At 49.9% G+C, this 14,582-nt stretch overlaps 5 protein-coding genes across 5 annotated transcripts; 3 read left to right on the top strand and 2 right to left on the bottom strand.

The window, feature by feature from the left end:
- Positions 1–39: 39 nt before the first annotated feature.
- Positions 40–1,365, top strand: PC9H_003234 (uncharacterized protein; the record flags this gene model as incomplete). The annotated part of the gene is made up of 3 exons (XM_036772827.1): positions 40–729; positions 831–981; positions 1,049–1,365. 3 exons carry the CDS (start codon positions 40–42, stop codon positions 1,363–1,365), a joined length of 1,158 nt encoding a protein of 385 aa, XP_036634300.1.
- A 124-nt stretch (positions 1,366–1,489) lies between these two features.
- On the bottom strand, positions 1,490–3,266 carry PC9H_003233 (uncharacterized protein; the record flags this gene model as incomplete). The annotated part of the gene is made up of 7 exons (XM_036772826.1): positions 1,490–1,632; positions 1,693–2,116; positions 2,174–2,416; positions 2,469–2,756; positions 2,813–2,873; positions 2,921–3,007; positions 3,067–3,266. 7 exons carry the CDS (start codon positions 3,264–3,266, stop codon positions 1,490–1,492), a joined length of 1,446 nt encoding a protein of 481 aa, XP_036634299.1.
- Positions 3,267–4,137: 871 nt separating this feature from the next.
- Positions 4,138–9,083, bottom strand: PC9H_003232 (uncharacterized protein; the record flags this gene model as incomplete). Its single annotated transcript, XM_036772825.1, has 18 exons — positions 4,138–4,264; positions 4,317–4,456; positions 4,506–4,916; positions 4,967–5,090; positions 5,143–5,258; positions 5,311–5,343; positions 5,391–5,513; positions 5,565–5,858; positions 5,915–6,148; positions 6,197–6,365; positions 6,415–6,596; positions 6,653–6,927; positions 6,979–6,999; positions 7,048–7,156; positions 7,205–8,200; positions 8,255–8,560; positions 8,623–8,878; positions 8,932–9,083. The coding sequence occupies 18 exons, from the start codon at positions 9,081–9,083 to the stop codon at positions 4,138–4,140; spliced, it is 4,068 nt and encodes a 1,355-aa protein (XP_036634298.1).
- A 267-nt stretch (positions 9,084–9,350) lies between these two features.
- Positions 9,351–10,594, top strand: PC9H_003231 (uncharacterized protein; the record flags this gene model as incomplete). The annotated part of the gene is made up of 8 exons (XM_036772824.1): positions 9,351–9,388; positions 9,442–9,529; positions 9,582–9,777; positions 9,824–9,924; positions 9,979–10,106; positions 10,160–10,330; positions 10,382–10,486; positions 10,546–10,594. 8 exons carry the CDS (start codon positions 9,351–9,353, stop codon positions 10,592–10,594), a joined length of 876 nt encoding a protein of 291 aa, XP_036634297.1.
- Positions 10,595–11,022: 428 nt separating this feature from the next.
- Positions 11,023–14,496, top strand: PC9H_003230 (uncharacterized protein; the record flags this gene model as incomplete). The annotated part of the gene is made up of 20 exons (XM_036772823.1): positions 11,023–11,068; positions 11,136–11,201; positions 11,268–11,380; positions 11,437–11,457; positions 11,514–11,582; positions 11,639–11,753; positions 11,812–11,824; positions 11,891–11,925; positions 11,996–12,249; positions 12,313–12,419; positions 12,473–12,557; positions 12,609–12,695; positions 12,772–12,811; positions 12,866–12,967; positions 13,021–13,144; positions 13,200–13,232; positions 13,285–13,570; positions 13,627–13,866; positions 13,918–14,034; positions 14,089–14,496. 20 exons carry the CDS (start codon positions 11,023–11,025, stop codon positions 14,494–14,496), a joined length of 2,361 nt encoding a protein of 786 aa, XP_036634296.1.
- Between the last annotated feature and the right edge of the window lie 86 nt (positions 14,497–14,582).

The raw sequence follows: 14,582 nt of genomic DNA, 5'->3' as shown, positions 1-14,582 counted from the left end.
TTATTTATATGATATGATTCCTCTAGCGAATGTGTCGCCATGTCTGTACAATGGCTACGCTCAGCAAGCTCGACCGTCTCGCGTCTTCTCTTCCGGAGGCAAACTGCCCACCTTTTTGCCTTCCTGACGGCAATTCCCAGCGGCATCTCTACTTCTCCGCCTATTCCCTGCCTCAGTAATTCGTCCCTATTGACGCTAGAAGACGTCGTGACTTGCTTCGACAAATTCACTGTTTCGTTTGAATTCTACAATCAATCCTCATACGATACAGCACAACCGACGCCTTTCGAGTTGACCGCGTGGACCGACACCATTGCAGCCCTTCTCGATGTCGATGGGAACTGCACTTCCGTCTCCGTTCCCAGCGTCCTTCAGGATGTGTACTCCGTGACGTTGTACGAAGAAACTGCTTCAGATTCGACGCAGTCGTTCTGCATCCTGTCCGAAACCAACTTTGACCCCGCATCGGGATTCTACATACGGGGCTGGGGTCTCTTTGCCGTACCAGCCTCTCGTCCTCAGCCAGCGCGCAGCCTCCATTTTTCTGCGCCGCATCCCGTGTTCGACATGAATACCCCGATGCAAGCCTCGGCTTTGTTCAAGCGCACGGGCGCGAAGAGCTTGCTGATCGCCGGGCGCATACGAACAGCGTTCAGAGAACCCACATTGTGCATCCAAACCGACCCGGAGGGCGGTCCGTATTTTAAGACGGATCCTGCGCACGATACGGTAAGCATGGCGAGGTACCAGTGTGGAGTTATGTTCCCCACATTGTATCATCCCGTGAACGTAACGTTGCTAATGGTGCTGATATCGGGGTTTATATGTAGAACGAACCTTTCTTTGGTGCGGCGAAAACTGTCCATGTGTGGCAAGAGGATCATGGTGGTTGCCAAGCGGCATCGTGCGCGTTTGTCCAGATGCACGGCAAGGCTGCGAGTACGTGTTCGGAGGATACGGCCTTCATGTCCACCGGTTTAGGTTGGGGTCCTCAGGGTTTTGAGTGAACGGTCAAAGCATGCCTAACGCTCTATTCTCACTGTTATAGGTCGGTCGGAATCGTCCCTTGCGTGGTATACTTCACCTGCCGACGCGCCTATCAAGAGGTTGCAGAGGGAGGCGTTGCAGGTTTTCACGACGTGGAATATATCGCTTCCTTCGGATAGCTCTTGCGGTTTGACCGCGACGACGAATGTGTTTGGGAGACTACTGAACGGGATAGCCGAGGAAGACGTTTGCGTCCGTGACGCCGATGCTACGACGGTATCCGGGCAGTTCATCCACATTGAGCAGAGCATAATGGCGAGGTCTTCCGAGTTTTATGATGCTTGGGCAGAGGCGTTCAATCGTGCGTTCATGCAATGATGAAATCCAATTTATTGGCAAGAGAGAAGAAGAAATAAATCCGTAAGATACATTTGACTTCGTGGGTACATATAACATTATCGTTAAATACCATGAAAATGACGTGACTGGACTGGCATCTAGTCTAGAATGTGTAGAAGAATCCTGGGCGGCCTTGGATGGCGTCCGAGCGGCCCTCGCGGACGGCCTTGTTCTTGGTGTAGTAGTAGAAGGAGTTCGCGCAAATAGTGGAAATGATGAGGAGTTGAGCGCCAATGACCACCCACACTAAAGAAAAGCATTATATCAATACCGGGGTCATTCGCATGTTTAGAGAATGTGACTTACAGCCCGGTCGGTATCCTGGAGCATCCTTGGAGCGGAAGACAGTCGAAGCGATAATTCCACCAACACCTCCTCCACCGATCGTGATAGCAGTGGCGAAGCCTCGTCTTGAATAGCCCGAGGTGTTGTTTTGGAGGTAACCAAGGATAGAGGCGACGTTGGCAGATCCACCACCGATACCGAGGAAGACACCGAAGTATCGGACAGCATTGTTGGTGTGGAAAGCGGTCAAGCATAGACCGACGATGGCAACGATAGACTGGAAGATGATGAACGGTCCGCGGTACCCTGTCTTATCACTGAGGATGGCCAAGGAGAAGGAGAAGATGGCGGCAAAGACGTATGGTGGTGCGGTGAGGAGTTGAGCATCAAGAGTTGTATAACCCATTCCTTGTACAAGGATGATGGGGAGGAAGTAAGCGAAAGCCTAAAGATTGCATCGTTAGCGATGAGGGATTGTTTGTATCATGTGTTTACCACTCACATATGTGGTAGTGCAGACGGCACCGAACAAGACGGCAAAGGACCACAAATGGGGGTCCACCATGTATGACCAGAACTTCTTCATGGTCCAGTGATCGTATTGAGCGTCTGATCGATCAGCATCAATGCGAGCGAGCACCCAGGACGTCTGCTCGGGAGACAAGAAAGTATTCTTATCCGGGAAATCCTGGACGAGTAGATATGCCGCGACAGCTCCAACGACTGTGATGAGTCCAAAGATCAACTATAGAGAAGTCGTCAGAATTGTTGTGATATTGATGTTGGCGAAGACGTACGAAAATCCATTGCCAGCCGCCCATGTTGCTAGTCCCTTCGAGTTCAGCAATACCACCGGCCATTGCTGAAGAGAAACCGCTAATCATAACGGAGACGACGTAGAAACCAGTCATGCGCTTCTGCACTTCACGTCGGATATACCATGTACTGATGATGTAGGTGCAAGCAGGGAAGAAGCCAGCCTCTAGGACACCAAGGATTGCACGGCAGACGACGAGTTGCCACCAGTTCTTGACGAAGGCCATCCCGATCATCACAGAACCCCATAAGAAAGTGATGCTTCCGATCTAGAGGCGGTGGTATCTCAGAACTATGCAACGAAATACTTGAGAAGATGACCTACCCAGCGCGCAGCTCCAATCTTGCGAATCAAGATGTTGGAGGGAAGTTCGAAGATGATGTATCTATTTCGAGTCAGCCAAGCTAAGGATACTTGGTAGATGCCACATACGGAACGAAGAAGATCAAAGTTGCCAAGGAGTACCGTGTACCTATTTGTAGTTCTAGATCCCGAGCCATGCCAGCAACATATGCATTTCTAAAATTATCGCGGTCAGTGACATGTACACAGAGAAATCTGCGGCAAAAGTGACTGACGAGATGTTAACTCGATCAATGAGTGAGATGGAGTACAAGACAGCGAGGATGGGAAGAAGATGCAGGTCGATCCTACGCATGGTGCGCTTGGCGAAAGCAGGATCGACGTTCAAGTTGTGTTCAGCATCGATTCTTGGTTCTTGACTGGACTCGTTCTCGATGAAGTCGGCAGAGGCTTTCTCAGAGATTGATGGCGACATGGCGGCGGAGTGCTGAGGGGATAGAGAAGCAAGCAGGTCGAGCGAGCCTATCGAAAGTTAGAGCTGAAGCCATATCTTTTATATCGCGCCGACCAGGGGCTCGTACGTAGAGAGCTAGGCACGGAATGTTACTACCTTGAAAAAAAAACAGACATGGCCAGGGCTTGCCAGGGGCCCCTCAATTTCAACTCGATCTCAGGGTCGAAAGCCCACCGATCGATTTGCATTTATCATTGATTCCCCGCCCCCAGGATTCCCCCAGGACCCCAGAATGCCCCATCTCAACCCCGCACCGCCTCCAATCTTCGGGGTTACACGTCCCAAGGAAGGCCGTAAGACGCCAGACGCTCTTGATAGTACGCTGCAGTACAGTAGTGGCTTTCGTGTATGGCGAGTCACAGTCCAAATGAATGTTAGATGCTCTTCTGTGGGTCGTATATGTGTCAGCCAGCTGCAGGGCCCGCCCCACAAGCCAAATTTCTAGATGCGAACCCTGATCGCACCCTGGAGTATCCTGTCAAAAACATAGGCAGCTTCGGCAGCCGGTAACCGGGTGGAATGTTAACCAGTCACTCTGTCTGCATACCAAATTACCCCACCCCCACCCCCAGACGACGGCAGAATTATTACTCACTGACACCGAGCCAACAACTCACCTTGTCGTCGTCAAATTGATTTCCAATATTCTTCTCTGTCAGACGTCGAAAATATTGGTAGCATGAGGGGAATAGGAGACATCGCACAGTACCAGACTCGATCACCGATATCGATCCCCTACAATTGTCCGAGTCTTGGCATTCACCATGCAGGATTGTGATTATCCTCGCGATCGCGACGTTCGCAGTCGTTCGCAAGCAACCGGTACCATGCACTAAAACTCCGTAGATCCGTCATTCTCCAGCAGAGAAATGATGGCCAAAGCAACAGGATTATCTCGATCAAAATCCAAAGTAGCCCCATCTTCCATGCACCGCCGTAGTTGGACATCCAAGAGTTGACTGTGCGGGGAATGAGGGGAAATATACGTTGAGCTCGGTGGAAGTTCCGTACCGCAGTTGGTTCACAAGAACCCCGATCCTCGGCCATGCTTTCAACTTGATGTGGCCAACGGTGCTCTGAATTGTGACACCCCCAGCTATGTGGTTGATGGATACAGGTCCCCCGAATAGGAGTGCACCGTAGACAGGGACCTGACGAACATGGTCAGACCTCGTCTACGCTCTGTGTAGTGATAGCTACCTCTGTCACACTCCTCAGGAAGGACTTAGTCGTTTTATGCTGCTGGAAGAACGCCACGATGGGCGACTTCCATGCAACTACCGTAAATAGTATGCTTGAAGGGTGGAGGAATGCCCTCTCGCCTTTCAAGTCGTAAAACCTAAACTCTTTCGCCGAGTTATCGCGTTGTACTGACCCTGCCTGGACCTTGTCGAATTTAATGGCAGAGGTGGGTAGATATACTCTGGCGACCCGAGGCCAAAGCCCACCTGCGACGATTGCTTTTAGTACATTGGTCTTGTTGCTATTTGTATTGAGGGACGGATCGTCGGGCGAAACTTGTAAAGGTACAAAACCAATATCGGCCAATGTGGCGATGAGCTCATGGCGCACCGTCGTGATGTCTCGAACTGTTGTGGGGGAGAGAAAGTTCTGAAATTCTGTTTAAGTCAGGGCATACGACGGAATGATAAAGGTCCTACCTCCTCACAGTATCGTTTGATTTGGCTTTGGGGTTTCCCAGCCTTACGAAGGCCAACAACCTCGTTGTAGGCGGTCACATCCGTTAAAAGATCGCTACTACCAGTGACGAACTTCGCTCTCGCGCTAGAGAAACCTCAGAATCACGCTGCGCACTCAAATGTGGTCATTTACTAACCGGTTAGCCTCTTCCCTTTGCTCGGCGGGGCTGAGAAAAAGGGACTTGGATGATAACATCGCCACGATGCTAAGGATAGGGTCCAAGCATCGGAAAATAGTCCCGAGAATGAGCATCTAGGTAAAAGAGGGTGAGTAAAGACACAATTGTTTCGAATTACATACGCACTTTTGCGAGCCGCAAGTCAACTGACAACATAGACTTCAAGAGATTTATAAAAATGGCCGGTAGTTTCGGGTAACACTTACTAAGTGTTTGCCTAACGAGCTCAGCGTTCCCTCAGAATCGATGGCACCTAAATCCTCTAAGGTATCTATCGCATTCTTGATCGCTGCCGTGGAAGGTGGATCTATCGCTTGGTTCAGGTAGCGCTTGCGACATGCGATTTAGCACACAGAGTGGGCGGCGAAACAATAACTCACTTCAACGTCCTCGCCCTCTCTCATGACTTTCACGGTAAGCAACACGTTCTCTAACGATATCCTTAACATTTCTGGCGTCGGGAATTCCTTCATGTCCGATTCCCTTTTCTTGGTGAATAACTTGAAACATTTGCCAGGCTGCGTTCTGCCAGCGCGCCCTCTTCGCTGCCGGGCAGCTGCCTTAGTTACCCAGGTCTCTTTCAGAGTCGAGAACCCCAGTTCCGGGTTATAGGCATTCTCTTTGACTTTACCGGAGTCAATCACATGGACTACGTCGTCGATAGTGATGGAAGTCTAACCGGAAGAAAGTAAGCCTCGGACGGTATAGCCCCCACGAATTACGAGCCTACCTCGGCAACATTAGTAGCGGCAATAATCTTCCACTTCTTGCTGGGGGCGAACACGCGAAGTTGTTCGTCACTAGAAAGGTTAGCGTGCAAGGGGAAAACGTCCGCAGAGCCTGATGGAACGGAAGCCCGGATGGCCTCGATGCAATGCCGGATTTCTTGGGTGCCGGGCAAGAAGACCAGAATCGCTGACTTCGCTTCGTGTTTGATTATGTGGTTTATCAGCCCTGCTATCAGCTACAGAGATCAATACCAGCAGTCTTACAGAGGGCGACGCGGAGTTACCTGATAATCTATATGATCGTTGCGGCTTACAGCCTGGATCGCACGAATGTCGTTCTCTTGAAGGTTTGGTTGTTCACTGAATTCTTCTTCTTCCTTGTCTCCACCTTTCTTGAACTGCTTCCCAATTTGAGGACGATAGCCAATCAAAGGAACAATGTTTTCAAGGTATCTGGTACTCAAATATGAGCATCGTGAAGATAAGACCTAAAACCACGAACATGTCGGTCACGGGGTGAGTAAAGCCGGGTATCTTTAGCAAGGGCGCGTCGTTGAAGTATTTGGAAAATATACTGTAATTTATGGTAGCCGACATGAGCACCACTTTGAGCGTTGGATGTGAGCTGAGAAGTTCTTTAAGTTCTAAGAGCAGGAAATCGCAGTCTACAGATCGTTCGTGGACCTATGTAGCATTGAGGGTCAAAGTGGGCTTGTCGAATGATACGTTTCCCTACGAACCTCATCAACGACCACATGTGTGACATCCTTCAACGTGTCACCAGCGCTGAGCCTTCTGAGCACGACACCAGTGGTACAGAACAATAACTTCGTCTTTCCTGGCTCATACTTAGACTCTCCACGGATAGCGTAGCCAACGGACCCGTCCTGGGTGCGCTCGTAATGCACGCGTTGTGAGACGGAGATGGCTGATATCCTGCGAGGTTGTGTGACGATAATGGAGGCCTTGGATCCCGACCCCGAGAAGATCAGTGAATCTAATATGAACTGAGGCACTAAGATGCGTGTAAGTCGACGAACAGAGCTCAAAGGAGGTATGGCGTTACATTGTGTCGTCTTCCCACTTCCTGTTGCACTATCAGGGGATGTTGATGCAAGTTGGACGAATGGCTCACCAGTTTCACCAACTACGACCACTACACGGCTACTCTGAAGTTTCCTGAGGAAATCTTCCTTGGCTGCGAACGCAGGAAGTTTCTTGCGCGCCTCCAGAATTTCGCCGTACTGCAAAGGATCAGGACAAGCGCGTAGTAATCATTGTACTGACACTACCTTACTGGTCCTGCATAGCACCTCGAACTCTTGCTTAACCTCTTCATCGGTTCGTTTGTCCACTCGAGCCTGACCGGGTCGTCGTCGTCTTGAAGGAGCCGACGTTGGAACGTCCTTTTCAATAATTTTCTCTGTCTGGAAAGAAGGCTGTGTAGTCGCAGGGAGCATATGTTTCATAACTTCGGAGACATCTGGTGGGCCATTGTCTTCAATTACGGCCCATGCATCTTCCAAGACACGCATAGCGATCATGCAAAGGTCTTCGTCGCTGCTCGCCAGCGCCGGGTCACTGAGTTCATCAAGTAGACGGGCCAACAAATGCAAACGAACGTATCCAGGGACTGATTTAGATGTGATATATATCGGGGCAAACCCTCTGGAGGGAAATCGGTCAGGCGACACGAGAACGTGAAGCAGGATCGGTGCGCTGAACAGGGGCATGACCAGATGACCCGGATCCTCGAAATGAGCGCCAAGGGCAGAGTATTCCTCTTCGTTCAGGGTATATGCTTCCGTTGCTTTGCTCTCGACGATGAGATCCTCTACATTGTTCCCGATCAGGCGTTGACCTAGTGCAGCAACCAAAACCTCGAAGCTTTGACAAAACCGTTTGTCCGACGCGATTTCGTCGACTATGTGCTTGGGCCAGCCAGCCTCCTTCATTGCCTTCTCCTTGATCCAGCGCTGCCTCAGATCATCAGTGCCAGTGTGTGCAGAAGTGATGAATGGATCGGAGGAATGATCTGCAGGTAAGAACCGCGGAGGAAGATCGCATTCAGGTAGATCCAGGACGAGATACTCGATACAGGCTTCCAATGGTGGCAACCCAGCCAAGAGACGGGAAGCAAGGGTTGAAGGCGCAGAAAGGAAGTCGGTGGCTTTCTTGGCCTGTTGACCAGTGAACCCTAGAGTCTTCAGTTGACTTGCCGCTACGCTCATGACTGAATCTGTCAGGCCGGCGGAAGCATCTCCAACTTCTGGGTACATGGAGAGACCCTGGACGGACGAATAAATCGGCCAAGCATCTATATGGTCACAAGACTGACTGACCTTCTTGATGCAGCTTTCAACCACATCCCTGAGACTAGTTGCCATTCGTACTTCAGGACATTTCGCGAACTCTTTGGACTCTGCAGAGGATGACCCGGTGCCTTGCTGTGAACCTGTGACCCTTTGTTCGTTTTTTATGGCGGCCTTGGCTTGCCTCTCCACCACCGTTCTTCTAGCTGCAAATGGGTCGGCTTCGTACATCCAACTTTGATGCTCTGGGGCCTGCGCATGCTCTGACGCTAGTTGATTCCAGTAATCGCGGGGTCCTTTCGGAAGAACAAGTTGAAGACGAATCCCATTGCAAAACTACTTGCGATTATACATTCAAGATCGACCCAGTGACGATAGACTTCCAAGGAAAGACGAACACGGTAGAGTGCATATGTAGCGCCCCAATGTCTGGCTTCAAGGGCGGTAGAGCATATATACGGAGGATGTGGTTCAAGGCGCACAGAATCCATTCCAGAATCTGACTTCTTGTTGACCCTCCTCAAGGTCACGACGAACGAGTACCCGTCATTTTTCCTGGGCTGGAATTCCTGGAAGTGAAGTCTATGATAGGGTATTTTAAGGCTAGCGCTCACGGTATCAATTTGAGGCTTTTCCCATCCTTCTTTCTGGCATCTATACCACATCAAGTTCGCAACCAAAGTGAATCAAAGGAACCGGAAGCTGACCTTTCGGATAACAGGCTTGCGGGAAACTTTGAACCAGGAGGGAAAAGCGGCGGCGGCTTATTGGGATCTGCAACCGGTTCTGACGCCTTTTCCTTGCCTTTGGAGGAATTTCCAGCGTTTCCGGACTTGACGATATGTTTTCTCGGCGGCATGTGTCGTCTACGGTGAGCTCGCCGTTGCGTGCAACGATGGCGGCAAGAGACAGAAACGAATTGCTTACCTAATCGTGCCGATCGCATGACGAGCATGGTCACCTCAAGCAGGGGTTCCAGAGAGTTCCGTTGGTCTGTCAGCTCTTCATCTCTTCTTCCCGTACCGCCACCATCGCCATTTGCCCTCGATGCAGCGCGCAGGCTTGTCTGTTATTTCTCTACTTCCCAGCGTCCGTCTCCAGGCAGCACCCACAAAAGTCTTGCACAATGCTCGCGCTTTCAGTAGTTATGGTGGCCAGTCTAATGTTCTGAGGGCTGCTCAGATGAAGCCTTTCTCGTGGGCTACACTTGCTACCAGACAGTCTACACGTACTTTTATGACAGACCAAGCAACCATCATTCGTCCTACACGCGAAGAAACATGGAAGCGCTTCGGGATAACCGCGGTGCGTATTCTACATTACTTTGGTACAACTTGAAGCTTACCGAAATGTTCAGGCCGGAGTCGCTGGGGCGGTTGTCGTGACTAACATGTTCCTAAACCGCGAAACAAATGATGGGTTATCGCCAGCAGAGAAGTCATACCTGCACGAGACATTCCAGTATACCGGCGGAGGACTTGTACTTACGGCTCTGGCTGCACGAACCATGTTTAAGAACGGTTTTGCATTCAGAATCATGTCCGCCAACCCATGTAAGCCAGATTCTCTCTCACACACACCCATCTCATCTCGGTGTAGGGGTCGTTCTTGGTGTCAGCCTTGCTGGGTCAATTGGGTCCATGCTCGGAGTATACTACACTCCTCCGGAGAAAACATTCCAAAAGCATGCTTTCTGGCTTGTAAGTAACAGCATGATACGTGCGGGATCTATTTGGTTTCTTACACATCTATAGGCCTTTAACGCTTGTCAAGCCGCAACACTCAGTCCACTCTTCTTCGTAAACCCAGCCATCCTTTCGAGAGCTGCCCTGTATACGTGTGGGGTTGTAGGATCACTTTCATACGTTGGCGCTACGGCAAGGTAGCGCTCATTCATCTTTTAGTCTTCGCTCTTCTTACTCGGATTCAAAAAAGGAACGACAAATACTTGTATATGGGCGGTCCTTTGTTAGCCGGCATCACTGTTGTGGCGCTTAGCTCACTCGCACCTATGGCCCTCCCCATGGGCATGCGTAGCCTCGCTATCGCCGAAGCAATCTCATTGTATGGTGGCCTCGCAGTTTTTAGCGGCTTCGTGCTCTATGAGTATGTCGTAATTCCGTTAACAATAATAAGACTGACGATATATCCGCACAGCACCCAAAAGATTCTGAACCACGCACGACTGGCCGAGCAGGGTCTTGTTCGTAAGGATCCCATGAAAGAATCCATCAGTCTTCAACTCGACATGATCAATATATTGTAAGAACTCTTCTCATCACATGCTCATCATCAATTGACATCCATTTCTTTTTTTCCAGCATCCGCCTTGTTCAGATTCTGGGAATGCGCTCAAACAACAGAAAATAAAGAAGCGTCACAACTATTTCGGAAAATTCATGTCATTACCACCCCTCTCAGTTATCTGCAATGTCTGATTCTGTATCATAGGTATACACCTTGTATCTAGTATTAGCCAATGGCACTTCTACATCATGATTCTCTTGCCCCCCAGTTCCGGGTTGATGGGCGCAAATCATGTTGATTGTTCCGCCACGGCGCCAGCGCTTATCCTATTGAATAGTCTGATGCTCGTCGGTCCTGGGCATAAGCATAAGGCCAGCTTGCTCTCCGCAGACCTCGTCCTAGGATTTCCCAGTAACGCTATTATGGGGTCAGTCAGCAGTTATAAAACCGTCCATGTCGGATCTGAATTCAGCCTGTGAAGCGCCGATCAGATAACACGGGGAGGTTTATAATGGGCGTAAATCAGGGCTAGGGTACATTGTTGAACGACTATGAATCCCACTCAGAGCGACCCAGCTGCCGCGGCATCGACGATTGGTAGGATTTCTCTTCTCCCCCTTCGTGTTGAAATGGGTCGTCGAACTGAACCCCGTCTGATGCCCAGCGCGATTGGAACCGGCTGCTAACCAAGCATTGCAGACGGCAGAGCAAGCAATCACTGCTGTTGCGTGTACGTGGAGTTCAATCCCATAAGCTGTTCATCTCCCACTCATTGACTCGTTATCATTGTTACTAGCTCGCAAAAGCAGCGGCAAGGATGGAAAGGCCGCCGCCAAAAAGATCATCTCTGGTGCCCGACAAGTGCTACCAATTCTGACTGTAATTTCGGAAGTCCACCCCATTGCGAAGGTCTGTGACTAGGTCATGAGTAGATTTTTTCAACGGACTCAGCCATCATTCGATAGGGCGTGATAGGAATATTTGCGGTAATCCAGTAGTCGTACTTGTTGACATCCAAGCGTGTAACTAATTATGTTTGCAGGCTTTGGTAGAGATGGAGGCTAACCGTCAAAACAACAACCTTCAGATCGCGGTTGTGTATCATTCTATGGTGCGTCGGTGTCTTAGATTCTAAATCATATCCTTACTAAATCTTATGCTACGTAGACTATCACAATGCATACCCTCCGATATCTCGGGGCTCTGCTTGACCAGGTCGACGAAGTGGTCGACGATCTACAAGATACTCTCAGCGAAATGACTCGAACAATGGAAGAATTCGGTATGTTCCTGTTCGCCGGTTCAAGTTCGTGGACTATAGCTAACCCGCCCATTACTAGGTAATTTGGTCAAGTAAGTCTTCGTGGTCGGCAGCGTGGTCGGCAGCAAAACTGTTAGAAAAATTGATACACATCCTAGCACATATTATCGTTATTCCGCGAAGCATGCTATATGTGAGTACCCCCCTGCACACTGCAGCCTCGTTGGTCGCATGACTTCTGACATACTTCTGATACTAAACAGTCCGTATCCTCCGCTCTCAAGAGTACAAGGAACAACTCGAGGAGATAAACCAGACATTTGCTCGCCTCAAGGATGACATGCGGATGATCTTGGAAGCTCGTACCATGGTCTCGACCTTCGATACTCACGAGCAAGTGCAGACTGTCTCTACGAACATCAACACTGTCATTCAAATGCTCGGCGCTATTGGCGCGAAGGAGCAAAAGGCGGAAGAGTACAGCAAGGCGCATGGAGGTGCCGGGAACATCATCCAAGTATGCAGACAGACTTCTTTGAACGCAAACTGAAGAAGGTACTGACTAGCCCTCGTCGTACAGGATGATGCCCTGCTTGCTAAAGTGGCTGAAATCCTCGGAGAAAAGCTGCCGCCCCAAATCAAGGCCGCGCTTCGAAAGGATATGCAGGATATCCTTGAGCATGATCGGTTCGTTCGCTCCCCCTATGTTGGCCATGGAATGTGATTTGATTTGATTGTAGTACTCAATTCAAGTTCGCTTTGCAAGCAGCAAGTGATAATATAGAAGAAAGCGTCGCTCGCTCCGAGATGGCGATTATCAAACATGTACTAACTCTTCTTTGTCGCGCATCTCATTGTTGCTAATATCCTTCGCAGCTTGATGCCGGGCCTCACGAGCTGATCGACGACCCCGATGTGAAAGCTCTTTGGCAAGGTATGCCCTCATTTCTCCCTGAACTACATGTGCTTACCAACAAGTAATGTAGAAATGGTGTGTCCAGAGATAATCCCGAGCCAACAACCTTGACCTTTTTCTCAGAAATGGAGAACCAGCGTTAAAGTCCGACCTTTTGTTGATGGTAAGTATGCTCCACGCCAAGGAGTTGATCAGAAGCTTATATATTGGCATCTAGCGCTGCACGAATACTTCCAACGTCAATACGCCATGAAGAAGCAAGAAACCGGGTCGGCACCTGATGATGCGTGGACGCTAAAATACTTGGCCAAGGTGATGTGTACGCGGGTTTCTGATCTGTTGTTAAACTCGCTGTTGATGTGTTGGCCGCAGACCATCCGGCCATCGGGAACGCTATCGATGAAGATGGGAGTGGATTCGTCTCTGTTCACGAATTGAACCACTTCCTCGAGAAACGTCCCGTCAAATCCTGGACTGTGCCAGAGACCCTTGTCTTGTAAGTTGCATAAGTCAATGATGATGGCTTGAGACTAATCACCGTCGCTCCTTAGCTGGGCCGTTGTCTGGCCGCAGTCCAATGCATTGTTGGTTCTTTCATTGCATTACTTCTGGGAGTTTTCTCTTACTTTATCCCAGTTACTATGCAGATATCGCCCATTGCCTCAAAACGATCAGGACCTTGATCAACCGCAGAAAGGTTACTGACGCCTTCAAAGATTACTTGGAAGTTCTCGGGTATCTCGATGTCGTAGTAGAATCCCTCGACGATGTTGAAGACGAAGACGGCGATGGGCTAACCGCACTCTTGGATGCATATGTCGAGGCCAAAGACGCCGAAATCATTACATTCCTGAAAGAAACCCAATACCGTATCTCGGATACTTCGACTTTGGAGTATATCGTTGGGCAACGTATTGAACTAGTTTGTCTCTCCCTTATAATCGCGGAATTCCTTACTGACCAAGGTCCATTTCAAAGGTTCTGGCGCCCTTGCTCGGGCATATATTGATGGAACATATGAATATCATCCAGGGATTACGCAAGGGGCAACAACCCGACGACGAGATAATTGGTTCGATGTGTGAAACATGCGCCTCTATCTTCGTCGCCTTCTACGAGAGATTTGAGGAGTTACAGCGAGGATGGAAGCAACAGAAAGTAGACGTTCACCTATACACTGATAGCTTCGCCAACGGACTCTTCACCGCCATCTACAAGGTATGTATGTGCATCCTTTTTCACACGTGCTATCGTTAAAGCAGTTACTAGGCTGACGCAGATGGCTTTTCCCAATTGACCGGCGATGTGGACGAATACGATGAAGTGTTCAGTGACGAGGAGGAAGAGGACGAAGAATCGAGCGAAGCTACTGCTGTAGAGGACAAGGTACGTACCTTCGTATTTGCCCGCAAGATATCATCTGACTATTCATCCAAACAGACCGATCAACTTCTGCAGATGGTCTCTGACTTGACTACCAAAATGAGCGGAATGGAGGCTAGACTCGCGAATATGGAGAAGATTCTTGCTGGCGGCGGCGGACAGCTGGGCCCCGCTGGGCAAAAAAATAGATCTAGCCCGAATGTAAAGGTAGCGAAAGCCGGCAAGCCAATATCGAGCGGAATGTCCGGGCGAGGGAAGGCTGGCGACGACGACGGCGACGACGACGACGATGACGAAGCAGGAATATATAGTCGCGGGAAGCCAGGGAAGCCAGCCAAATATGACGACGATGATAACGACGACGATAACGACGACAACAACGACAGCGAGGGGGATAACGATGGTAGGAGGAGCGATGGCGACGACGACGATAACGACGACGACGACGACGACGACGACGATTGACGAGACCTGAGAGCTCAAAGACTCGGACTGCGAGTGATGGGCCGACGTAGCGTACTTGACTGTATAAACACGAGTGGTCATCACTT

The sequence above is a fragment of the Pleurotus ostreatus genome (assembly GCF_014466165.1).
Source record: "Pleurotus ostreatus strain PC9 chromosome Unknown scaffold_2, whole genome shotgun sequence".
Lineage (NCBI taxonomy): Eukaryota > Fungi > Basidiomycota > Agaricomycetes > Agaricales > Pleurotaceae > Pleurotus > Pleurotus ostreatus.
Note: the sequence above shows the minus strand (reverse complement) of the source record. Positions and strands in the feature narration are given on the sequence as shown.